Source organism: Mus caroli, chromosome 10 (genome assembly GCF_900094665.2).
Source record: "Mus caroli chromosome 10, CAROLI_EIJ_v1.1, whole genome shotgun sequence".
In the NCBI taxonomy this organism is placed as follows: domain Eukaryota; kingdom Metazoa; phylum Chordata; class Mammalia; order Rodentia; family Muridae; genus Mus; species Mus caroli.
Window position 1 is genome coordinate 65,239,284 of NC_034579.1, and position 25,635 is coordinate 65,264,918.

The 25,635-nt window shown below is 44.0% G+C and overlaps 1 protein-coding gene across 3 annotated transcripts in view; it reads right to left on the bottom strand.

Moving 5' to 3' along the window:
- The window catches only part of Bicc1 (BicC family RNA binding protein 1), a 219,437-nt gene extending 194,019 nt beyond the window's left edge, over positions 1 to 25,418 (bottom strand). For all 3 annotated transcript variants that reach the window (XM_021173984.2, XM_029482954.1, XM_029482953.1), the window contains exon 1: positions 25,146 to 25,418. In XM_021173984.2, coding sequence (XP_021029643.1) covers positions 25,146 to 25,341 — 196 coding nt within the window. In that variant the 5' untranslated portion in view covers positions 25,342 to 25,418. The remainder of the gene's footprint in view (positions 1 to 25,145) is intronic.
- Between the last annotated feature and the right edge of the window lie 217 nt (positions 25,419 to 25,635).

Below are 25,635 nucleotides of genomic sequence, written 5' to 3' on the forward strand. Positions count from 1 at the left end.
ATGCTCCAAAATGAAACTGTCTGAGCAATCAAATACGGAACAGTGACGATTGATGTAAGCCTAACAAATACGTACAGCTCAACTGCAGTCCAGACTCTGTGACCCCAGAGCAGCACAAAAGCAGCAGACAAGCCAAAGACGGGAACCAAGCACTAGGACTGAGACAGTCACAGTTCAGAGAGGGGGGCGCTCACATGTTAGTGCACTGTGTTGTCCTGAGCAGAATTCTGGAATGCAGAAAGGAATGGATGGAGACGGGGAAGAAAAGAGGAAGACTGAGGTGAAGGGAAAGAGACAAGAGCAATCAGAGAAACCCGGCTGAAGCATGGACTTTGGATCAGAGTCATGTGCCCCTAGGGTTCATTAATTAATGTAAATTGTGAGTAGCAAGGGAGAATTGGGTATGAAGTATGTGAGGACTTTTGTCAATTTTAAATCTACTGCAATGAATTACAAGTTCACATAATGAAGGAACTAAGATGCCTCCATCACACCTCCAAACACCAATTTAACTAAGCGTGATTTTACCTAAGCTTAACATACTCTTAAAATATTAAAACAAATATTAAAAATAAAACCAAAGCTACTACATTCACAGGGTAGAGGCTAACATGTTTTTGGTCTGTTTTAAAGATTTATTTGTTTGTTTGTTTGTTTATTTTATGTCACTACACTGTAGCTATCTTCAAACATACCAGAAGAGGACATCAGATCTCATTTCAGATGGTTGTGAGCCACCATGTGGTTGCTAGGAATTGAACTCAGGACCTCTGGAAGAGCAATCAGTGCTCTTAACCACTGAGCCATCTCTCCAGCCTAAGCCAATATATTTTAAGCCTGTTGTTTCTTTTCAATAATCTAGATATTCTCTAGGTTGCAAAACTGGAATATTGATTTTTTTCGAGCATCTAAAACTATTGATAAGAGCATCCACAGATAAACTACAATAGCAAGAGAGCCTTTCTTTCATCAAGCAAAACTGTGGCCTGGGCCTTTTCCATAATGAAGGGGCTGTTCAAATCACAGAGCCCCAGAGATGGAGCTTAAAGACATCAGCAAAAACACAGGTGGGGTGGCATTACGTAATGAACATTTCCATAATCTGAGCTTGTTGGCAATAAGCGTCGGGAGACTGTTTGTAAGCATTGAAATCCTACACCCTGGTTTGAACAATTACTAATTCTGTCTACTGGAAACCCACAGTGCTCCGGGCAGCAGTGAGCTATGAAAACTCTGGTCTCTCACCATAGGGAAAACGTTGCTAACTAGATCAGAGAAAAGATTAGCCCAAGAAGCCACCTGGGACACAGTGTAATTCCCAGAGGACATTATCCAACTCAGCCAAACAAATACTCAATCTTAAGTGTTTCTATCTCAAAAAAGAGTCATGATAACACCCCACAAACAGCTCATGGCCACAACAAGCGGCAATGTGTGTCATAAGGACACAGCAAAGTCAAAATTCTCTATTTTAATATTTCTGTGGGATTTTCTGTTTTGTATTTTTTTTTAAACTTTGTTTTGGTGGTGATGGGTGGAGTTTTCTTTTGGTTTTGCTTTTCTATGGTTTTGTTATTGGTTGTTTTGTTTTGCTGGGAGACAAGGTCTCCCTGTCTACACAAGCTTGGTCCAGCCCAAAACTCCCTATGTAAGTCCAGGCTGGCCGGGAACTCAGAGATTGACCTGACTCCTTTAAAGTATTAAGAAAAGGTCCTGTGCCACTACACGCAGGAGAAACATCTCTTTTATGAGCTTTAATCATGAATAATGTTCAAATGTACCTACATTTCAAATACAATCTGACACTGTAACACATTCTTGGAGTGTCTTGTAAACACTGGCCACATCTGTGTAAACAGAACACAAACGGATACCAGATCAGGTAAATGAGGATATTTGATATTTAAGACTCCACAGTAGAAGAACCTGCTTTTGTCCCTCCTGCCTTAATTACAGGCACAGATTAATCTAGTTCATAGTCCTCTATTAGACCTCCTGAAAGCTCAATTCTAACTTTAAGACACTGGCTCTAGTTTTTCTAAAACATCAAGAAATAATATTGAAAAAAATAGAAGCTGAAATATAAGTCCTTTCTTTGCACAAGAAATTTTCTAAAAAGCCCAAGGGCTGTTTTGCAACAAAACCACAGATAAGTTTTAAATAAATTCCCTTAAAACTTGTTTTCACTAAATATCAATATCTGATGACACATTTTTCTCTATTTAAAGCCAGTAAAAAAATGAGAGTAGTTTTATTTTTCAAACATAAAAATTCTACTTTTAATTAATAGCAGAACAAATAATATGGACTTTCTCATTGTGGATAAGTGACTGGAAAACGTGGGCATAATAACACACACACACACACAAACACTCATGCTCAGAAGCAATAGAAAAATATCAAGAAAGTGAAGGATTGCTAAGCCAGCAACCAATAGGGGAGCAGAGAGCTGAGACAGCAAGGATATCCATCAAAAGCATTATCCATGAGAACAGATGCTAATTCTGGGGAGAGTAACATGAGAGCCCAAGTCACCAAGTTAGCCGACTCTCAGGCAGATGCAAAGAGCCAGGCACTGGTACCATGTAAAACAATGTTACATAAATAAGTACAATGTGATTCCCAAAGTGACTCTCCAAACAGCCAACAGACAGGAAGAGAAGCCTAACCGTCATCCCTGATGGAGGAAGGACCAATGCACTGACGAGTGGCTCTAACGAAGAAGACTGATGCCACTCGTGAGGACTGGCAAGTTTACTGAGCATACGGAAAATCCTTGTTTTGTTTTGGCGCAAGCTGGTTTTGATCCGCAGCCCACGCTGACCCAGAATTTGCTACATAGCCCAGGCTCAGGACTTCAAACTTGTAGCAAACCTCCTGTCTCAGCCTTCCAATTCTGGGATTTCACAGGTGTGAGCCACCGCACCTGGCTGAAAATTCCCTTTTGAAAGAGCCTACACAAGGCACTACAAACAACCCTTTGGGAAATTAGAAGGTAGTATTCACTAAAGCTAAACCTATCCTTGGTTTATACCTTGTTTTACCCCTCTTGGACCCGCGAGAAATCAGCCTCCACAACAGCTGTGGGCAAAACATGCACAGCTGCTTCATCCCAACAGCCAAAGCTAAATAGGACATAAAGAGCTGACCACAAATGAACCCTGGAGTGTTTATATGTCAGAATATCCCAAACACAAAGGAGCAAACGGGCAACAGAACACAAACGCAGCCGGTTCAGACAGGAGAGAACCCACAGAGCTGGTCAGGAAAAGCCATAGGCCAGTTTATCAGGACAAAAGTCAGTATTGTGACAAATCTGTTATTAAACCAGCTACACACAACATTCATGAATCTCAAATGCAGAGTGGGCAAAGCCAGACATAACGGATTATGTCTTATGGAATTTTATTTCTGAAGAACATACGCAGGCAGAGTGCTTAGGGATCCATATCCCTGCACATAGTTAAGGCTATCCGGAAAACTCCAAAGGATACTATCTCAAAACTAACGCAGCTGTAAGCATCAGAGGTAAGGGGGTGGCCAAGAAGGGAGCATGTCTTGGATGTGTGCAGTATTTTCTTCTTTTGAATAAAAGAAATTTTATTGATCTGCACCTTCTGCCTATATTTTATTGGGCATTATTCCTCATGATTTAAATGCTAGAAACAAAAACTTTGAACTGAGGAATTGGAATAATTTTTAATCTAAAAAGATCTGGGTAGTTGAAGTCTCAGACTGAAAATGGATATAAGAGAAGCAGATTCATATTCACCAAGGCCACTCATGATGATGCACAGAATAATTCTGTCCTTCAGAAATAGTGTCGTCAAAGCCTCTAACTCATAAACACAACAAACCATAGATTATCCCTCAACTGACTACATGTAAACATGAAATTCAATTTTGGAACTCATTGCTGAAGTTTGTCAATAAATATTAAGACCACGGTTCTGAATAAGTTTGAGTTCTGCGTTGCACCAAACACTTTATAAAGTCTCACACTAAGCAACACTTGAAAACCTTTGGAGGCTGGAGAGATGGCTCAGTGGTTAAGAGCACTGACTGCTCTTCCAGAGGTCCTGAGTTCAATTCCCAGCAACCACACGGTGGCTCACAACCATCTGTAATGGGATCTGATGCCCTCTTCTGGTGTGTCTGAACACAGTGACAGTGTACTCATATACATAAAATAAATTTTTTAAAAAAAGAGAGAAAGAAAACGCTTTATTACATGACATACCTTGGCATGTTTGAATTCCTAAAATATCAGACAACTCGGTGTGACTGAAAAATGCAAGTGCCAGCGTAACAACCCTGCTCTCCTGTGTTTGTGTGTGTGCACTTGCGTCTGCACATGTATGTGTACACAGGTGAATGGGGAGTGTTTGCATGTATGGATGTGTCCATAGGTGTGCATCCGCTACAGGGGTGGGCGCTTGTCCACGCATATGTGTGTGGAGACCAGAAGTCAACATCAGTGACTTTCTCTCTTGTTCTCCACTGAATCTTTTGAGGCAAGGTCTCTCACTGAACCCGGAGCTCATCCATGGGCAAGATTGGCTGGCCTCTGAGGTATTAGATCCTATCCGGCTTTCTATGCCTCTCCTCCAGTGCCACAGTCACTGAGGCAGGCCACCATGCTTGGCTTTTAGATGGTGTTGGAGATCTGAACTCAAACCATCTTGCTTTCAAACAAGCACTTTACCCATCTCAGCATCTCCATCGCTCTGCTTTCATTTTCTTAATCGAAAACCATCTTTCAAGCCTGTCTCCTCCGCAAAGTTCGTTCTTAGGTCTGAAAACTCAAGCAACCACAGAACCATTTTCACCCGAGATTAGTATTTCTCAGGAACAACGTAAATCAATGTCCCACTAAACCAGCCTCCCGTTCACCACTGACATGTGTTCCCCAACCCAGGGTCTGGTCATCCAGTGTTCCTCATCCACTGGGCCCCACAGACACCCCAGACGCCTCAAGCAGTGTAGAGGGGTGGAGGGACGGAGGGGGAGAGGGGTGGGACTGAAGACCACCACACCTAGCCTCACAGGCGCTGAACTCCACTGAATTTCCCACTGAGGGCAAAATGAACACAATTCAACAGAACGAAGGGCAGTGGAAAACTGATCATCTGAACACAGCATCTGTTTCTAATCTTCAGGAAATTTAATTTCAACATGTGGACTTTTGAGACTTTATTTTTTTTTTCTCTTCATTTCGGTGCTGGAGACGAGTGAGTGGGTGGGTTGTTTCTGACTCTGCCTTTCCAATCTGTCAGTGGGCTCGGCTGCTGCTACAGCTGTTGCAAACGTGGAAACTCCTCAATTAGGAAGTCTGAGGATTGTTATGCAAAATGGGGTCAAAGGGCCAGAGTCCACTTTACACATAACTGCTTCATCCTAGAACGTGATTTGAATTTCTCTCTTGAGAAATTAGGAAATGGATTGTGGGGTGGGTGTATGTGTGGGGGTGGGGGGGTGTGCATGCCAGAAGAGGTTGTTCAGCATCTTCCTGTGTGTCTCTCTACCTAATTCGCTTAAGATGGGATCTCTCACTGACTATAGAGCTTGTTCTGTCAGCTAGATGGGAGGCCAGCAAGGCCCAGATATTCTTCTGTCTCCATCCCACACTCCATGGCAGAGCTGGGCTATCGGCACACATACCTCTTCTGTGAGTGCAAGAGCTTCATGTTTACACAGCAAGCACACTTGCCCATGGAGCCATCTCTCCAACTGCATAAATCCACTTCTTAAGAGTTACGGGCTGGAGCGATGCCTCCGCTGTTAAGAGTGCCGATGCTCTTCCGGAGGTCCTGAGTTCAAATCCCAGCACCCACATGGTGGCTCACAACCATCCACAATGAGATCGGACGCCTTCTTCTGGTGTGTCTGAAGACAGCTACAGTATACTTACATAGAATAATAAATGCTTTTTAAAAAGAGAGAGAGATGAAGAGAGAGTAAAGAAGTATCAATTTCGATTACTATGAGCAAAATAATTCTCCCAAACTTCCTGGATAACTTTTCTAAGGAAAACAAAACGCGTTTAAGGTTGTGAGCATTAAGTTCACGTATCAGTTATATAGGAAGGCAGGCAACAATTACCAAAATAAATAAATAAAATAAAATATTTAAGCATGAATCGATATTGCTAAGCATACATATCCTGCTTTGTGTTAATTAACCGTCTTTTCTTTTTAATATGCACTGGTGTGTGGGAATCGGATGCCCTGGCACTGAAGTTACAGACAGTTGTGAGCTGCCATGTGGTTGCTGGGAATTGAACCTGGGTCCTCTGGACGAACAGCTAGTCCTCTTAACCACTAAGCCATCTCTCCAGCCCCCCTGGTTGGTAGTATAATAGCAATATACATTTATTCCAGTTCACTTGAATTGCCATTTGGTAAAGACCCCAAAACCAGTTGTAGAAACAATTCTAGAGAAACAAATCCCAAACCAAGCATCAACAGGTGTTCTATCTGAGGGCCCTAAGAGAGAAGTGTGAGTTCGACGTACCAGTTGGTTACAGATAGCTGACACTTCCTGTGTCTCACACATTGCCTTCCCTCCACACTGTATCTCAGTAGCCACGGTTCCCACTTCTCACAGGCCCACCCTAATACTTTTAACTTGTTACCTCTGCAAGACTCCATCCCAAGTGAGGTCACATTTGGAGACACAAGGAGCTAGATCTGAATATTGGATACACTCCAATCTGTAATGTATGTAGACCTGTATGTGTGCACAGGCAGTCATTTATGTCATGTCTAAGTGCATATGAATACATACATATATGACCAGAACCATCCTCTTCAATTCTGGGGGATTTAGTTGAGTTCTGTCCCCATGCCATGACCGAGGCCTGTCACATCCCTAATGTTGTCTACCTACTCTGCTCATAAGCTTATTTCTGCTTTCTTTTTTAGACACATAATGAAGACCACACATCCATACATCTATACGTTTCAAGACTAAAGAGAGCTGCTTCAAGCCAAGCAGCCTTAAATGCCGATTTATGCCAATAAATGCCGAAAAGGAAGCATACTTTCCAGTGGAGGTAAAGCTCACAGTGAAACCAGGAGGAATGTGCAAGCCAGCAGAAACTGAGCTCAGTTGGGCCAAACCATGATAGTCTACTTGAAAAATATGGAAATCCGAGAAAGTCGTTCTGTTACGATTGTTAGCTGTGGAACTCAGGCAGGCCCTCTAAACGGCAAGTTGCACAAATCCGTCTCATGCATCTACTGTTGAAAGAAGTGTCTACTCTGCACATTTGGGTTTAAAAGCTTGGAAATAACTGAATTTTGCCTGCTGTGGCCTCCTCAGCACTGAATGTAAATGCTGTTACCACAGGGGGCTGGCTGCCTTTAGGAAGGTAGGCTTTCCACAAGTCTCCAGAGCAAGGACTCGGAGCTCAGGTTTCTTGGCAACCACGCTTTTACCCTTACAAAACAGAATTTTTCTCTTTCTTTTCATCTAGTAATGGGTGAACTCTTTGAGGCATCTTGAACTTTTTAAACAGCTTTTATGGAATTGGCATAGATGTCCATCCATCCAACAGATGAGTGGATCATGAAAATATGGTATGTACACACAATGGGATCTTATTTGGCTGTAAAGAAAAAAAGTGAAAGTGTGGAATTTGCAGGAAAATAAATGGAACTAGAAAATATTATATTAGGTGAAGTAATCAGGGTCAGAAACACAAATACCCATATGGACTCTGATAGATAGATAAATAGGTAAACATATCGGTAGATATAGATAGATAGATTAGATATAGATATACACACATACAAACACATATTCTAACTTCTATATATGTAAGTTTACATGAGTGAGTTTGGATAGAGAACAGAAAACTGGAAATGAGTCCAAGAGATATGGAAAGGCAGCTTTAAGGACCAGGTAAGAAAACACAGGGAAGTAGGAGGGGGCTTAGAGAAGGCGGAAGATCCAGAGTGCACATTGTAAAATACAAGCAAAATGGGTTGAAGGAGATCAACCAAACTTGGCATGTATGAGGCTAACATACGAAAGCCTGCTACTCTGTAATGACAGTTAATTTTTCCCCTAAAGATCATGGAAGTATCTTTATACAAAGAATTTGCTAAGGCAAATCTGTTTTGTCTGAAAAGAAATCAATCCGGAGCCGCGAGTGGTGGCACACACCTTTAACCCCAGCACTCAGGAGGCAGAGGCAGGCAAATTTCTGAGTTCGAGGCCAGCCTGGTCTACAAAGTGAGTTCCAGGACAGCCAGAGCTACACAGAGAAACCCTGTCTTGAAAAAAAAAACCCAAAAAATAATCAATCCGGGTATTTTGTTTTATGGGGGAAACCGTGTAATATAAACATTACTATCTGAACTATTTTAAGTGTGTGGTGCTTGCTGTGTACAGAGTGGTGCTTGGAACGGGCACAGCTCAACAGATCTCAGATGTTTCCTCATCTTGCAACATTAAAACTCCATTTCCAGGAGCTACAGAGAAGGCTCAGTGGTTATGAGCAGGTACTGTTCTTGCAGAGGACCCAAGTTCACTTCCCAGCATTCACAGTGGACCACTAAGACGGATACCCATATATCTATCTGAGTCCATGTGGGTATTTGTGTTTCTAACACATATATGCAAACAAACCCAAAAACAAGTTCCTCAAAAACTAAATCTATTAAACAGCCCTAATGCTTGCCTCAGTGTGTGTGTACAGGTATGTGTCTATGTCTACGTATATATGTGTATGTGTGTGTACATGTATGTGTGCATGTGTGTATTTGTGCTCACTAAGGTTCACTAAATATAAAATTACCTCAGGCGAGTGAAACCGATTGTCCTACTGTCCTATCTAGATGCTTCCCAGTTTTGAAGCCTAGGATGCTCTTCAACGTGGCATTTCCATATCCCTATCCATTTCTTCTTCTTGTCTGGTTGCTCAGATGAAGATGTGGTTCTCCATTAGACAAAGGTAGTGGGAGAGAGAATCTGACATTGCTGCTGAGCTTAGTGGGAAAACATTCGATTTTCCACCCTTGAGTGTGCCTGGCTGTTCTCTCTCACTCTGCACTCCCTGCGCCCTCCTCTCGCATGCGATGCGGGATTTCACATGTGGCCTTTATCTCGTATGTGTGTTGTACTTTCCATTTCTTAATCTTTTGAATATTTTCTTTCGATAGAAAACTTGGTTTTTCTCAAATGCATTTTCCTCTATCCACTTAGTTATCTTTCCATGTGTTAAAATAAAAACACAAACAGTAGCAGTGATTTTCATATTCTGTCTCCTTCCTGCATTTCAAGAAGGAATCTCATGAGGTCACAACCTGTGACCAACAACGTGTGTTGTTGAGTTCTGTCTGCCCAGATTTTGTAGCAATAGACACAAGAGACAGTGTCCCTGGTCCAGTTTCCCTGAAGTGCTGTTGCTTGGAGCTTCTCCTCCTGGTTGATTTTTGGAAGAATTTGAGGTCAGTGCCAATTAAAACTTCTGGAAGCTTAACAAAGTGAAGCCAACCCACTTTGGGATTTTCTGTTGAGAGGTTTTTGTTTGTTTTTTTATTCTAATTTAGTCACCTAATTAGGTCTGTTCAAATACTGTATTTTTTTTCATAATTCTGTCTCAGCAGATTATATATTTTGACAGTCTTCGAGGTACATGACTGTTCAAGCACTTCATTATGACCTTTTGATTTCCGTGGCATCTGTTATAATGTCTCATTTCCCATACCTGATTTTTCTCATGATTTTTTTTTCTTTTTGATTCCACATTAGGTAAAAGAGGTGGTGGTGGCGCACGCCTTTAATCCCAGCATTTGGGAGGCAGAGGCAGGCGGATTTCTGAGTTCGAGGCCAGCCTGGTCTACAAAGTGAGTGCCAGGACAGCCAGGGCTACACAGAGAANAAAAAAAAAAAAAAGAGGTGGGAGAGAGACTCTTACATCACTGCTGAACTTAGTGGGGAAAAATCAGATCTTTCACCAGGAGTTTTCATTTTACAGTTTTCTTTAAAAAAAAAAAATGTTGATCTTTGGTTTTTTATTCTTTTCATTTGTTTATGCTCCACTCTTCCGTCCTTCTCTCATGGGCTTCAATTCAGGGTGGAATTTTGGCTTTTTGATGTTTTGGTTTGGTTTTGGTTTGGTTTTTGGTGTGTGTGTGTGTCTGTGTCTGTGTGTGTGTTTGTGTGTGTGTGATTGTTGTTCAGCCCACAACCATCTGCCAAGTGGGTTCTACTGGGCGGCTTCCAAGAACAGAGCCTAGGTCCCCTGCAAGAGCAGCAAGTGCTCTTAACCACTGAACACTTGCTCTGTCCCCCTCGAGTGGCTTCTCGTGAGATGCTTCTCCATCTCCGTCCTGGTTTATTGCCAAGTGCTAGATTCCTGGTGTGATCAAATATGGGTTACATAGATCATGCAACCCCCATGCTCACTCTCTGATACCAACCATCTTATTGCGACAATCTTTTTTTTATTTTGGCCACTGTGAAACTTCAGACAATGTTTTCCTAAATTGTAAGCCCCTGGGGGAGAAAAAAAAAATCATACAAACCCTACAGATCTGCAATGATTCTGTGTTTCATTTTCCAGTTTCAGCAAACCTAATCTTAAAATCCCCTTGCGAGATGGGGGTGGTAGCTTAATCAGACGACCTGTGACACCAAACAAGAGGGCCTGAGATTAGATTTCAAGAACCCACACATATACCAACACTTGCAGAGGTTGCTGAGAGACCGATCTCTGGAGCTCAGTAGCTTGCTTTCAGTGAGCACTAGGTTCACAGAGAGAACCCATTTCCAAAAATAAGGTATCGAGTCACGGAGAAAGATGCCCATTGTAAACCTCTGTGGCTTCCAGACACTGTACATCTACAAATGCACACACAAATATGTACATATCATACGCAAACACACATGCACGCACGCACGCGCACACACACACACACACACACACACACACACACACACGGTAGGGGAGGGCTAGACAGATTGTTCTGTGGTTAAGAGCACTGGCTGCTCTGCTTGAGGGCCTGGGTTTGCTCCCCAGCACCCACACAGTAGATGACAACTACCTATCACTCCAGTTGGAGGTGATCCAAAGCGCTCTTCTGGCTTCCGAGGGCACAGCACACATGCAAGCAAAACATACCTCTGCATAAAATAAAATATCTCTCTTACAACTTACTAAACAAAAATAGATTTTTAGAAACCCGTATTAAAACTGACATTTCTTTCCATGACTGTATCCGCACCACTCAAGCCAAATAAATTTTCTAACTTTTTCAAATTAAGCCAGTTAATAATCGACCAGTTAATAAGACGAATCTCACCAGGATTGGCTTTGCTGTAATTGGTTCTTTTAACAACAGCAGCAGACACAAGAACAACAACAAAAACCTCAGAAGTTGATTTTAAAAGGCCGTCTGAGAACAGAGCAGAGCACACATCAGGGGGTCTTCTGTGACACCCGAGGAGAACATTAAACCCTTCTCAAGAACTCATTGAAACAATTCTGAAAGGTGGAGATCTGGCCATACAGGGGTCCTCACGACATTTAAAGTGAGAATATTAGCCACAGGGCACAAACCCTACCCCAGGAAACAGGATAACTGGAGTCACTGGCTGAAGAGAAGGAAACTATGATGAGACCTGCTACATGGGAGAGATCACTCTCTGCTGTCGTGTAACAATGTGTCAACACGAACAGGCGCCAAGGATGGTTTACTCAATTACTATAGAAAAGCCCAAACAAGCTGCTGTCCAGCCCACAGGATACCGGGTGCCGCCAACCTGCCTGCCCAGAGGCCAGGAAAGAGAGCGTGTGGTTTGCTCTCTCTTAAGCACTGGACCCTCCACCGCCAAGACACTCCAGCTATCCTCCTGGGAGACGTACACACAGAGACAAAATCCTACCGATGCCACCCTCGGGGATCACTGATGGAGAGCCCAAAGTACCCACTCACCGTCCAAACAGACAGAAATTCAAAGAACTGGTGGGTCTGCAGCTCGAACTGTGCAAAGGCTCAGGACACAGGAGCTTCCAGGTGTCTTAAAGGGTTTTCCCACCCAAACCCCTGAGAATTTTTTTGAAACAAAGTTTTAAAGGCAAGAGTTAGCCACCAGCCTGTACCTGACTGCTAGCCGGCAGGCAATGTACTAAAAGAAGAGGAAGGCTCAGCTAGTTAACATGAAAGAGGTCTCATTTTCCAGAGTGGATGGATTATGTCATCTGACAGGTTTTTAAATTATGTTTATGATAGCCAGGGTGGTGCCGGCCTGTAATCCTAGCTCTTGAGAAACCGAGGCAAGAAGACCAAGGGTCCAAAGCCAGCCAGAGCAACGAAAGTAAAATAAAATTTAAATCCTATTTTAACCACGGATACATGCTTGCCTGACTACTAGATGGGCCGGTACTTACAATTAATTTGAAATTTTCTAATAAACTTGACTAATTTTAATTTAACACCGGCCCAGGTGAGATATGTTTAAGAATTACCCAGCATTCCCCTCCCTTGAGTTGATTTTGCATGTCCTCCTCCACAAGGCCATTGTCACATCGGCAGTCCTCTCCGCACTCCCTCAGCTGAGCATGGCAGACCGCCCTGTGTGTGGATAACACCTCTGTCTTCTTATAAAACACAGCTGCCCAGTATCTCTTGAGACCAAATGCAAGCCCTGGGTGTAAAGTTCCATTCCATGAGGCCGTTAGCCCAAAACGGGCCAGTTTTTAATTCAAACCCACTACGTGTCAGTGACTTTGTGTATATGGTTCAGCTATTTCACAGCGCTGGGCTAGATGCTACAGTCAAATAGAAAATGGATATGAAAAACACAGACCATCCACAAGGCACCAATTGTGAGTCAGCTTTATAAACATTATTGTGTAATCTTCACCACAGCCCCAAAGAGAGGCATTATTATCCCCAGTTCACAGAGGAGGGAAAGACAATTTAACCAAAGACAACAGAAGGCAGAGCCTTTTGCCTACGCTCCCACTGAGATTCTCAGCCATTCTCGACTCCACTACCAAGACCCTCTGAATTTTCACAGGATTCAAAAGGTCCCTTGCCCTGTGGGGAGGGTGGCATACCATACCAGTTGTGATGTCTCTCCTCCCCACATTAGAGCCTGGACTCTAGAACAACCCTTGAGGATACTGTTGCCCTGAGTCATTCAGAATTCCAAAAAAGAAACCAGAGCCCCCAACTTAAAGAATTTATGGGGTTGGTTTGTTCATGGAAATGTATGTCCCGACAGCGTCCATGTCTCCTGGGTTGTTCCTGAGAGCTCAGAGCCCTGGGAACCATGTCTCAGACACAGTGAGCACGCAATAAAAGCTGCCAATGCTTTCAAGGTCACCCTCTTTCCTCAAAGTCCACATGCTTCAAAACTTGCCTTGCAGTATAGTTCCCCACCCACCCAAAATTATGTAATAATCACGGTCACTACAACTCTGCCTATAGTCAAAGTATGTTTCTGACCAAATGTGTCACAGATACAAATAATAAAAGTGTATTTCTAACATGTGCTTAGAAATACAGGAGTAGCTAATTGGTTAGGTAAAAAGGATGGACCGAAAGCAGCAATCACAACTTTAAGAACAACCCCAAAAACCATGCAAACAACCCATAAACCTATTCACGTCAGGAAGCTGAGACAGCTCCTAGGATGCTGAGATTACTTGTAATTATATTTCCTTTTAAAAGTTCTCTTCAAGGGGCTTAAAAGATGGGTCAGTGGTTAAGAGCACCGACTGCTCTTGCAGAGGTTCTGAGTTCAATTCCCAGCAACCACATGGTGCCTCACAACCATCTGTAAAGGGATTTGATGCCCTCTTCTGGTGTGTCTGAAGAGAGTAATGGTGTATTCATATACATAATAAATAAATCTTTAAAAAAATGAAGAAGGAAGAAAGCATCTTAAGTACAATGAGAACACCATTCAGGTGGAGTAGTTCCAGGGTAGCTGGGAAGCCAGTGGCATCCTGAGAAAGTCTCACCCACTGCTCAACCTGGTGCTGGACAGAACCACTGAGTCTAAGGGAGATCCTGATGACCGGTACAAGCTGAAAGAGGACATGAGGCAGCTGGGGCTCGTGCTGTGCCATGGCACCTCAGTGATGCTCACCTGCCTGCAGGATGGCATGGATGCTATCCCTCACCACTTCATGCATCAGCAAGACTCTTAGCAGCTGGTGGAGGGGAGCCTGGCCCCAGGGACCTCCCTCCCTTCCAAAGGGTGAACTTCTGCTTGGTGTTTTTGTCTTTTGATTTCGTTTGTTTATTTGTTGTTTTTTTAAATAAAATTACCCATGTGGGGAAAAAAAGAAGACTATTTTGCTTGTCTTGGTATGTGTTTGTATGTGTGTCTGACTGTCTGTCTACATGTGTAGGAGAGGTCACAGGTGTTTTATGTGTGTCCACATGACAGACATCCAGCCTTTACTGTCATCCCTCAGGCACCATCTGCTTTAGTTTTTGAGATCTCTCACTGGCTTGGAACTCACCAAATGGATGAGGCTAGCTGGCCAGGGAACCCCATCATCCCCCTGCCGCCTCCTCCCTATCACCAGGATTATAAGTGCACGCCACCACATCTAGGTCTGATGGGTTGTGAGGCTCAAACTCAGGCCCTACAAACAACGACAGAGCCGTTTCCCCAACCCTCCCACTCACCCCTCCCCCCCCAAAAAATGTGTTTTTAAAACTATTTTATAAAGTACTTAGTAACTATTCTATCAACCCACTAAAGAAAACACATTTAAAAACTGAATGCGGTCTGAATTGCAATGCAGCAATGGAGACAAGTTCTCCCCTTCGCCAGAGTGTAAACAGCTGTGCGCTCCCCTGCCAAATCCATCCAACGAGCCACTGTACACAACCCACAGACACTACACTCCTAGATGCAAAGTCTCAAGATGGCCTCATAAGGAGGCAGAAATGCTAGCTCCTAGGGCAGCAAGGAACCCCCCGGAAGACAAGACTCTGAAGTCCCTGGAAGTATTTAACCATCTCTAACCACCTACTCGTGTTTCTCAATGTTAGGTCCCAGGACCACCTACAAGAGTCTTGGACTCAATGGTTTCAAGACACAGATCTCTCTGCCCCCCTCCCCTCCCCTACACCCTGCTCAGACATGAAGAGCCTGGACTCAGAGAGGATGAAAGCTGGCTTTCTTAAAACAAACCCTGGATTCTGATATATACATATTTTAAGAAATCCTGATTCAAGACATGCTAATCAGATAAGACGGACATTGCTTAAATTTTTCAGTCAAAAAAGATAAACAACTCTCACCCTGCACTGGCCATCTTGCTGCTGCCAATATCTCCCAGCTGTCATAGAAAACAAGCCACGCTATCAGAACCATGGGTACAAGAGGCAGGTAGCCTTCAAACCTGCTTCTCTTCTTCCTAACCTCCAAAGTCTTTTAGAAAATTATCTTTGAAACATCGCTCAAAAGCCTTAGAACGGCCAAGCGTGGTGGCACACGCCTGTAATCCCAGCCCTTGAGAGTCTGAGGCAGGAGGATGGTGAGGATGATGTGAGGCCAGCCTGGGTTCATAGTGAGAGCCCACCAGGAAAAAAACAAAAAACAAAAACAAAAAAAAATGGAAGGAGGACTGCAGGGGGGTTGGGGGGACCAAAAGATCCATCGTACTAAGCCCCAAATTTTACCAATAAGATTTCCTTCCCTACTGAAATAAGGGAGGATTCACGCAAGGGTTTTAGGGGAGTGTCTGGAGCTTATGGATGATGTATCTCCATCTCTGCCTCGCCTTGCACTGTATGGATTTCACACAGAGCATCTCTAGTCCTCACAATGTAGAAGAGATTCTGTCCCCATGTTAAAGATGAAGACACCAAGCCTGAAAGAAGTGATTCACTTGTCCCAGGCCACACAGCTAATGAGCACAGCGCCAGGAGCTGAACCCTGGTGAATGGATGGAAACGTGATTAGGCTCTACTGTGGGCCCACCTAAGACATTCTATACTGAAACAGTTCAACAAAGTCAGTCAAAGGGATAATAGAGACCCTTGGAAGTATGTCCTTCAAGAATTTCAAAGAGAGCGGGGCAGCAGAGATGCGTGTCTTTAAATCCCAGTACTTAGGAGGCAGAGACAGGCAGCTCTCTGTGAGTCTGAGACTAGCCCGGTCTATAGAGTGAGTTCCAGGTTAGCCACGGCTACACCGAGAAACCATGTATTGAAAAACGAGAGAGAGAGAGAGAGAGAGAGAATGAATATGAATCTCAAAAAGAAAAACACCAATGATAAAATTCAAAGGACAAGAGAGAGAAGAGATGCTCTTGCAGTAATTTAATTCACACAGGCTGGGAGCCACAGTTAGCTTAGGCCATCTGCTTCCCAGCGGGACAGCAGGAACTTCATATGGTTTTAAAAATATATGATGTACAGACATATGCTTTCAAGACCAGGAAAAAGCTTCCAAAATACAATCACCAATGATTGACAAATTTTAGATCCAGTGGTGGAGTCTGTGTGTTCATTTTGCATACCTGTCTCTAATCTTCAAATATTCTGTAACTTTGTATTTGCTTTTTAAATCAAGGGATAAATACAGTGGGTAATTTTCAAATCCTGTCATTTAGTACCTCCCTATAAAGGAAATGTCATTGGGTTCTAGATCAACTCAGTGTAAAGTTTTATGGGGTGTCTTCTCTATATTACATACCTAACACACACACAGAGACACACACAAACCTACCACTCGGTTAGAATGTGAATGTTGTTCCTCCAGGATCCAGCCTCATAAAGGGGAACAGAACTTAATACTTATCTCAAATAAATGTGATCAGAATCCACAGTTATCGGTGTGTTAGCAGGTAAGAAAAGGTTGTGTAAGCAGGGCTGAGGAGTGGTTATACAACCATAAGGAGCAGAGTTTGAATTCCCACTATACATATGCACATACACACACATACACAAACAAACACATACATACATACAATACACAAACACACACACATGCATACATATACACATACCCACGCATACATACATGCACACACACACACATATACACATATATACACATACCCACACATACATACATGTACATACACACATATATACATACACACACATACATACATGCACATACACAAACATGCAAATACACATGCACACACATACCTATACACATACACACAAAAACACACATACATACACACAAACATACATGTACATATACACACATACAAATATACAAACATACCTACATACATACACATAAATACATACACACACATACACACACATATGCATGCACACACGTAATAGGCAAATGTAATGTTAAAGTTTAAAACAGGAAACTGTGAAGACATGTAAGTGCGCAGTGCACTCAGAGCATTTCCGCTGATGGCTTTACACATCTTGGACCTTGTGCTAAATGCTAACACTAACGGGCTAAGCATTAGATGAGCTGGCACTTACAGACTCACAGTTAAGCTCACTTGCTAAGCATCCACACCCACTGCAAAAACCTTCAAAAATTAGCCTAAGAACTGTGCTTCACCCCCTACACTTCACTAAGTATTTAATGAAAAGAGATGGTCCCTCTTATCCAATGCATCCTTATAGGAGAAATCTAATAAAATAAACACCACACGTCAGGTGCACAGACTAGCACACTGTATTAGCTCATCCTGAGAAATTTCAAACTACAAACGAGGGCACACGCGGATGCTCACCCTATCACACTACCTCAGAGAGATTTCAAGAGCAAGGCTTTGTAGGCCAGACTCTGCTAGACCAACCAATTAACAAGAAGGAGAAAAGAGGGAATAAGGAGCTATATTCCAAAAGAAAGAGCATGGCTGGAAGGGAAAAGGGCACAAGATACAGTAGAATGAGATAAAATGAGTATTTGTATATGATATTGTGTCACTTTTTGTTATTAAAAAAAAATTAAGAAAAATGGTGACCATACAGAGGAGAATTTCAGGGACGGGGGACACTTATGGAGAGGTTGTGTGGGGGACAGTTATGGAGAGATTGTGTGTTCCGCATCTGTAAAAGCTAGATCTACAGTTCTATGGTAAAGCCACATCCGGGACTTGGGGGTCCTGGGTCATCTGGTGAAGGAGCAGGGAGAGGTGGTCCTCTCTGAGACACAGGCATCCTCCCTGTGTGATGCTTGTTAATGCCTGCATCACTCTGAGAACATTACCCACCACTCCAGGGTTACAAATACTGCCCCAAACCCTCCAACGCAGGTAACCTTTGGCTTCTGTCAGGTTTAATCTGTGCTTTGCCCACAGTCAGGAAACTTGAATCAAATGACTCAATGAATGTCCGCTCTTAAACCATGCTTGCTTGCATACTTCATTCATAGAGGGTGGAAAAGGAGCCACATTCCCCAAGACTCTTCAAGAAACGATGGCCAAAGGACAAATGGGTGAACTTTCAGGAGACTATATTCTTCGTCACACATAAAGGTGCAGCTTTGCCTGCATAGATCCCAGATGTAGCTGTTATGGGCTGATACTTGCAACCATACTGCATAAAACAAAGCAAAGGTCCCAGGCTGAACTAGCGATGCCCCACAAGAAAGATCTGAGCTCCTTGAAGTCCTTGCTCATCTACTGAGGCCTGGACCACATGACCCTGCTTTGTGTACGTCAATGTTTGTTTTTTGGGGTCTTTTTTCTCCCCTTCTTGGCTGCTGCCAAATACATTCCTACCTACAAAAGTCATTGATATAAAGAACTCTCCAACTGTGCTTGAATTTATTAATGATCAACTTGACCAGAAACCCCCAACAGCTTCACAGAGATAAGACTTACTGAGCGTGTACACATTAATGAAAGTGCTTATCCTACGCCCTTGGGTAAAGGGGACATCTTCCCAGGCCTCTTCAGCTGGTTAGGTGGCTAAGACAAAGCCCAGTCCAGGACAGTCTGAGAGATAGTCCTGGTTGCTTCATTGCAAGCTACAGGACCTCTGAAGTGATTTCAACATTAGGCTACAAGGTAAAGTCAGCTTTGCATGCTGTTCTCTGGCTGAATTACAACAATCCTATATAACATCCTGATTTTACTCAAGAAAGAGTTTCACTACAAAATCAATCAAGTAACACATACACACACACACACACACACACACACACACACACACGATTCACTTGCTGGCATGCTTGCTTGCTTGCTTGCTTTTCTTAAAGAGACCTTGCAATGCTTGGGGGCTTGTGTTTAGAATTTTTGCCTGCACATATGTGTATGCAACACATGAGTACAGTACCCATGGAGGCCAGAAGAGGGCACCAGGTCACCTGGAGGTGGAAGTTGGCATGCAGTGGTTGCTAGGAACTGAACCAAGGTCCTCTGCAAAAGCAGCAAGCATTCTTAACTGCTGAGCCGTCTCGGTAGAGTATGTTTTGAACATTCTCAATCACAAGGGACATGGATGCTGACGCTGCTGTCACTGCACTGACATCTCCAAGTGTCATGTGCCCTGCTCTGCAACAACATTCTACACACAACTCAGTTTGTGCTTACATCCTCCTATAATGAGACAAATCTTTAAAGATTTTTTTTTATTCTATTCATGGGTCTATGGAAGTATATGACTGTGAAGGCCAGAGAGGGCATTACAACCCCTAGAACTGGAGTTATAAGGAGTTGTAGGCTGCCCCACAAGGCAATTATTAACCTCTGCGCTTCCTCTCTCCCTCCCCTGTCTCTGCCTCTCTCTAGCCCCCTAAGATGAGAGCACCCCTTCCCCTTCTGCATAGGTAAGTAAATGGAATCTTTTCACTGAGCAGATACATCCCCAGGTACAGTATTTTCTTGTAAAAATGTCCTTCCCACATGCTGATGAGAGAGGCTGAAGAACAGAGAGTTTCTAACAGAAGAAGTGCTAACAAGCCCTTGAGAAAGTACTGGGTGCACGGGAAGCCTTTCACAGAATGGAAACTACACAAAGCAAGAAGGATCACACAGCTCAAGAGGTTCCAAAGACCTCTGCTTCCCCAGTCCCATCTATAAGAGATCTACTCAGTCATACACTTAGTCATATGCAGGGCTAAGCTGCCAAAGAGCTGACAATAACCACCAAATAGCTGTGTGAGTCCATGATATTTATTCTTTAATAAAATGGACTTAGATTCTTAATATATGAATACATACGCTATGCATTGTGGCTCAAGAATGAATATTGTTTGGGTGCAAATATGGACAGAAGCTGCTGACCCCTGTGGTTGAATTAGGGGAAAGCTGGAAGAAGCTGCGGAGGAGGGTGACACTGAAGGAGGACCAGCAGTCTCAATAAACCTGGACACCGCCCCCCACCCCGAGATCTCTCAGAGACTGGAACACCAACCAGGCAGCATACAACAATTGTTATGAGGTCCCCAACACACACACAGCAGAGGACTGCCGGGTCTGGGTTTAGTCCGAGAAGATGCACCTAACCCTCCAGAGACTGGAGGCCCAGGGAGTTAAGCTGTCTGGTGGAGTGGGGGTGGGGGGAGTGGGGACATCCTCATGGAGACAGGGGGGCAGAGAGGAGGTATGGGATATGGTATGGAGGTGGACCGGGAGAGGAATAAAATCTGGAGTTTAAAATAGATAAATAAAAAGAAACAAAAGAAATAACAGAAGTATAGAACTTTGTATAACACCCCCCCCAAAAAAAAAACAAAATAAGAGTGAATATTGTTCCAATGGAGGAGCTAGAGAAAAAGTATCCAAGGAGCTAAAGAGATCTGCAACCCTGTAGGTGCAACAACATTATGAACTAACCAGTACCCCGGAGCTCTTGACTGCATATGTATCAAAAGATGGCCTAGTAGGCCATCACTGGAAAGAGGTGCCCATTGGACTTGCAAACTTTATATGCCCCAGTACAGGGGAATGCCAGGGTCAAAAAGTGGGAATGGGTGGGTAGGGGAGTGGGGGGGGAGGGTGTGGGGGAACTTTTGGGATAGCATTGGAAATGCAATTGAGGAAAATACGTAATAAAAAAATATTTTAAAAAAAGAGTGAATATTGTTGCTATAACTGAATTATTCAGCATTTCCTCTGCAGCCAGCACTAAGATATATATTTTTTGATTTATATGTATGTCTATGTGAATATATGCTACCTGTGGTCATCTTATCCACAAAGACCAAAAGGATTCTGGTTCCTTGAAGCTGAAGTTACAGGCAATTGGGAGCTGCCAGATGTAGGAGCTGGATACAGAACCGAGCTCCTCTGTAAGAGCAGCAAGTGTTCTTAACCACTGGGCAATCTCTCCAGCCTCCACTGTGATATTTTATATGCATCTTTTTTTTCTCCTAATTGTTACAACCACTTCAAGGTTCCAAAACAGCTCCTAACATTCCTTTTTAGAAAAGATAGCATCACGTAATAAAATCCCAACATACAAGTCTTGATCCTGCCCAAAGCCCTGTATATGTACCCACTGTCCTTCATAACGCTATTTGGTTTCTTAATATTTGTTAGCCTTGATGAAGCACCAGCTAGAAAGCTCTACTCGCTTAAGTTTTCCTCACTTCCGGAACTTCTGCATCTTCTCGTATTTTTGCTTCGTATTGCTTCCACCTCCACGACAGTATCTAAGGCAGGATGACCAGTCACAGGAAGCTATATGGTAATTATATGGTAATGTGTGCTGAGTTAGAGCCATGGCACACTTGCGGCTTGCAGAGCTAGCCTGCACTGATAACCAGTCCTCCTGCTTAGGCAGAACAGGATCCCAATTTGTCCCAGCGCTGTGAAAACCCTACGTGGTTTCTGAAGTCTTCCCTGTCTTAGAGGTTTGTAAAGCTCACTGGAATCAATCTCTTTTACAAACCTCTACCTCCCTCGACCCCCTCTCTCCTTTACTACTCTGCTGAAATGCCTTAGGATGCAACCCTGAAAATGTTTATGCTTCAACACTCTCTATGGGGGAATTCTCGTTCTCTATTGAACACGTGATCTGCGATGACAAAAATGAAGTACTCATACAGGGATCCCGTCTTTGACGCTGTTCCCTGGCAGGAACCACCACTGTATCCTAGACACTGGACCACTTCCCCATCTCTTTCAAAGCAATCCCTCCTTTAAGCAGAGTATAATTCATTTAACTGATGTGAATCAACACCACGACTCCTTGGTGAAGTCTATCAAAATGCTGAAGGCTAGTTATGAAAGAAATAGAACATAATGATCCCTTACCACCAAAAAATGCTAGACATGGCATCCATCCCAAGGTGAGCATGCCCATGAAGAATCTAAACTCAAAAGTAAATTCCCATGCCAGAGAGAGAGAGAGAGAGAATATCACTGACTAACAAGATCGATAATTATCATCAAGATACCAACAAAAATGCCAGACATTCTTTATGGCAATTTCAAAGTAGTTGGTTTTTTAAGGAAGGAAAAAAAACTAGTAATTTTCCCTATATTTTGGTCTAGTGGTTTTTATGTATATCAATTAGACTCCGTGATCATACAAGAATGGTATTTTATTTCTTTGACTACGACCCTACTGCCCATTTTAACCTCGGTGAATTTTTGGTCCATTACATAGAAGACTCTATCCACTAATAAAAATGCAACCTATTAAAGATTAACTTGCCCCCAGGACAGTCTCTCTAAAAACAAATTCCAAGCATTATAATCGACGATTTACACTCTGAAGACTTGAAGGCCAACAACCTTACTTACCCTGGAAGTTTTAAAATGGAAAATCCCATATACTTTTAAAGGCTATTGTAAAAAGAAAAAAATGTAAATCACAAATTCACAATAACCAGAAATACAAACAAATGTAACTTCTCCATCCTTGATCCTTTCCACAGAGTTTCCACCTAAAAATACCTTTTTTTTTGACAGATATCAGTTTTTATCTATTTTGCTTTTGCAACTCTGAACTGCAAACGATCTGTGCTCCCCAACTATCTGTCAAATATATCTCACATGTTACAAACTGTGGTATGTACTTGAAATGAACTGGACCCAGGAGGTAACGCTGCTTTGTGAAGCTCTTGGCATTTACCAACACTTCAGCAGATCTTGTTCCTTGGGCATCAAATGTTTTCACTTCCTCCAAAAAACTACAAAGGTTCTAAAAAAAAAAAAATCAATGTCTATTTTACAAGAGGGGAAACTGAGGGCAGAGAGAAGCCTGGGAGCTAGCCCACGGTCCCACAGAGATTTGAATGCTAGTGTAAGCAACTCTGAGGCTCATACCCACTATAGCATAAAGAAAATAAACACAAGGTCACCCTTGGTTCACAAATGTGGTGATTCTGTGGAGTCTTAGGTAGATGGTTAAGAGTAATGAGCTTCCACGGTGCGCTGTGCCCTCAATGGGTCCTATCCTCTAGGACTTCGGGGCTTACTTTGCCAACAAGGTAATGTATTTGTTAAGTAACTCTGGAAAAAGACTCAAAGAACTTTCCAAGCACTAAGTGCTTAACTCATTATGTATAGATCAATACAGGCTCGCTGCTAAACAGTTGACCACTGAAAAGTGATTCAGGCCTTCAGATGTTAAAATGGCCTGCCTACAAGAGAGTTAGCCACAGTTCGTGTTTTCTAAATATTCTACCCATATTTCATTGAATCAAAAATGAAAATTCACTGAAAAGAAAAATCCCCTAGGAGAACTCAGATTTTACAAGTGAGTTGCCCAGAAACTGGCACCCACCGCAGCATCTGAGCAGTGTATCCCTAAAGGATGATACCGCCATATCCTTTGGAGGAATCACCCTTTCTGTTTCCAACACAAGAAAGTTGGATCCGCCTGGGAGTCTTCCGGTTCACTACGATCTTACAATCCGATCTTACAATCCGTCTGTAACATAATTGTAACGTTTTGTTTGTAACCCCCCCCCCCAAAAAAAAAAAAACTAGGCAGACTCGTGGAACTAATAAGAAAGCTTCACAAATGAAAAATTCCTGAAATGTAACCCGGCTTCAATTTTCAGATCCATTACTTTCCTCCAAAGTTACATAATCTCGAAGGGGAGGGGGGGACCAAGACTTGACATTTGGAATGTTTATCAATACAAATAAGCAACAAAGGAGAGGAGCTCTCAGCCCTTCCAGAACCGCTTGCCAAGCACTCCTGATACTTATTTCCACCAAGTTATTGTTTAGGAAAACATGTTGTTCTCTCTTAAAATAACCCTCTTAATTGTTCCGAGAAGCCACTGCAATTTCCAGAGAGGAATAACTTGCTCCCATACTGCGATACATTGACAGATAAAGTCAAAATAAGTCACGCAGACAGCTATAAAAGCGGGTCTGTGGACCTCCAAGCTTCCCGGGATGAAGGATGAGAGCTACCGAATCCTCACCTCTCTCCTTTCCTGGGAGCAGGGGCCAGGACTCCTCAAGTCTTAAAAATAATGCACATTCCAGCTACCTCATCTCTGCCTTTGGATGTGGGAGGTGAGCCACACAGGTAGGCTGCGAATGGTCATTTTTAAAGGTCAAAATGACCTTGGATCTGTTACCGCTCACTAATCCTAAAGCAATAAATCAGTATTTGCTTCCGATCCAGTGTGGAGAAAGTTTCTCTTCCTGGGAAAATCCCAGAAACTCTATAAAGAATTTGAAAAAAAAATTGTTTTTAAATTAAAAACCCAAATTATGAAAGTCAAGTCAGACTCCCACAGCTGCAAGGGAGAAGTTTATGGACTGAATGTAACTCAAGATGTCTTTTAGGACTGCCCTGACACATGCTACCCTGACACATGCTACCCTCGCACTGCCAGGACACAGATCCCCACGCCTGGGTGACTTGCTCCAGCCCAAGACTCCGGCGTGGGGGCGGGGGCTCCCAGCTGAAGCCTTGACATCTGCAGCGCTTTTCCAGGCGACGAGAGCAGGCCCTAGCTGGAGGAAGCGGATACTAAGGAGGGGAGGGAAAAGACGCGGCAGGGGTGGGCTGCGGGAAGCCGGGCAAAGTCCCGCACACTGGGCGGTCCCGTAGTGTAAAGATGCCACGGCCCAGATGTCCCAGCTGCAGCTGGCACCGCCACTGTCCTAACGGCAACTTCGGGACTGCAGCACAAACTCGGGCCTCCAGCTCCTCGGATCGGAGCAAGCTGACAAAGTTGGGGGGAGGGGGTGTCCCGTGAGCGGACTGGGAGACGATCTTGTGGCGGACTTGGGAGAGGATCCGGAGCAGGGGCATGCCTACCTTGGAGCATGGCCTCGAGTTTCTTCCTGTCCACGCGGAAGCGCTCCTCGCTCCACTCCGGGCTGTGCAAGAGGGGCGCCGCGGCCACCAGATCGTCCTCGGAGCCGGCCACCGGCGAGTCGGTGCTGCGCTCGCTGTTGGAGCCGGGGTCCGACTGCGCCGCCGCCAGGTAGCCCGGCTCGCTCTGCGAGGCCATGGTGCGAGCGGCGCTCGGGCTGCCGCCGCCCCGGCCCCGGCCGATGTGGCTCGGCGCGCCGCAGCGCTAGCTCGTGCCCCCGCCGCCGCCGTGGCCGCGGGAAGCCCTGCGCATCCCCGCCTCGGGCGCCGCCCCCCGCCCCGCCGCGCCGATCGCTTGCACCCCGGCCCCCGCCCGCCCGCCCGTAGCGCCCGCTCCGAGCGCACAGAGCCGCCCGCGCCTCCGGCCGCCGCCGGCCCCGCCGCCGCCTCGCGCGCTCATTGGCCGGCCAGGCCCACGGGGAGCAGCAGGCGG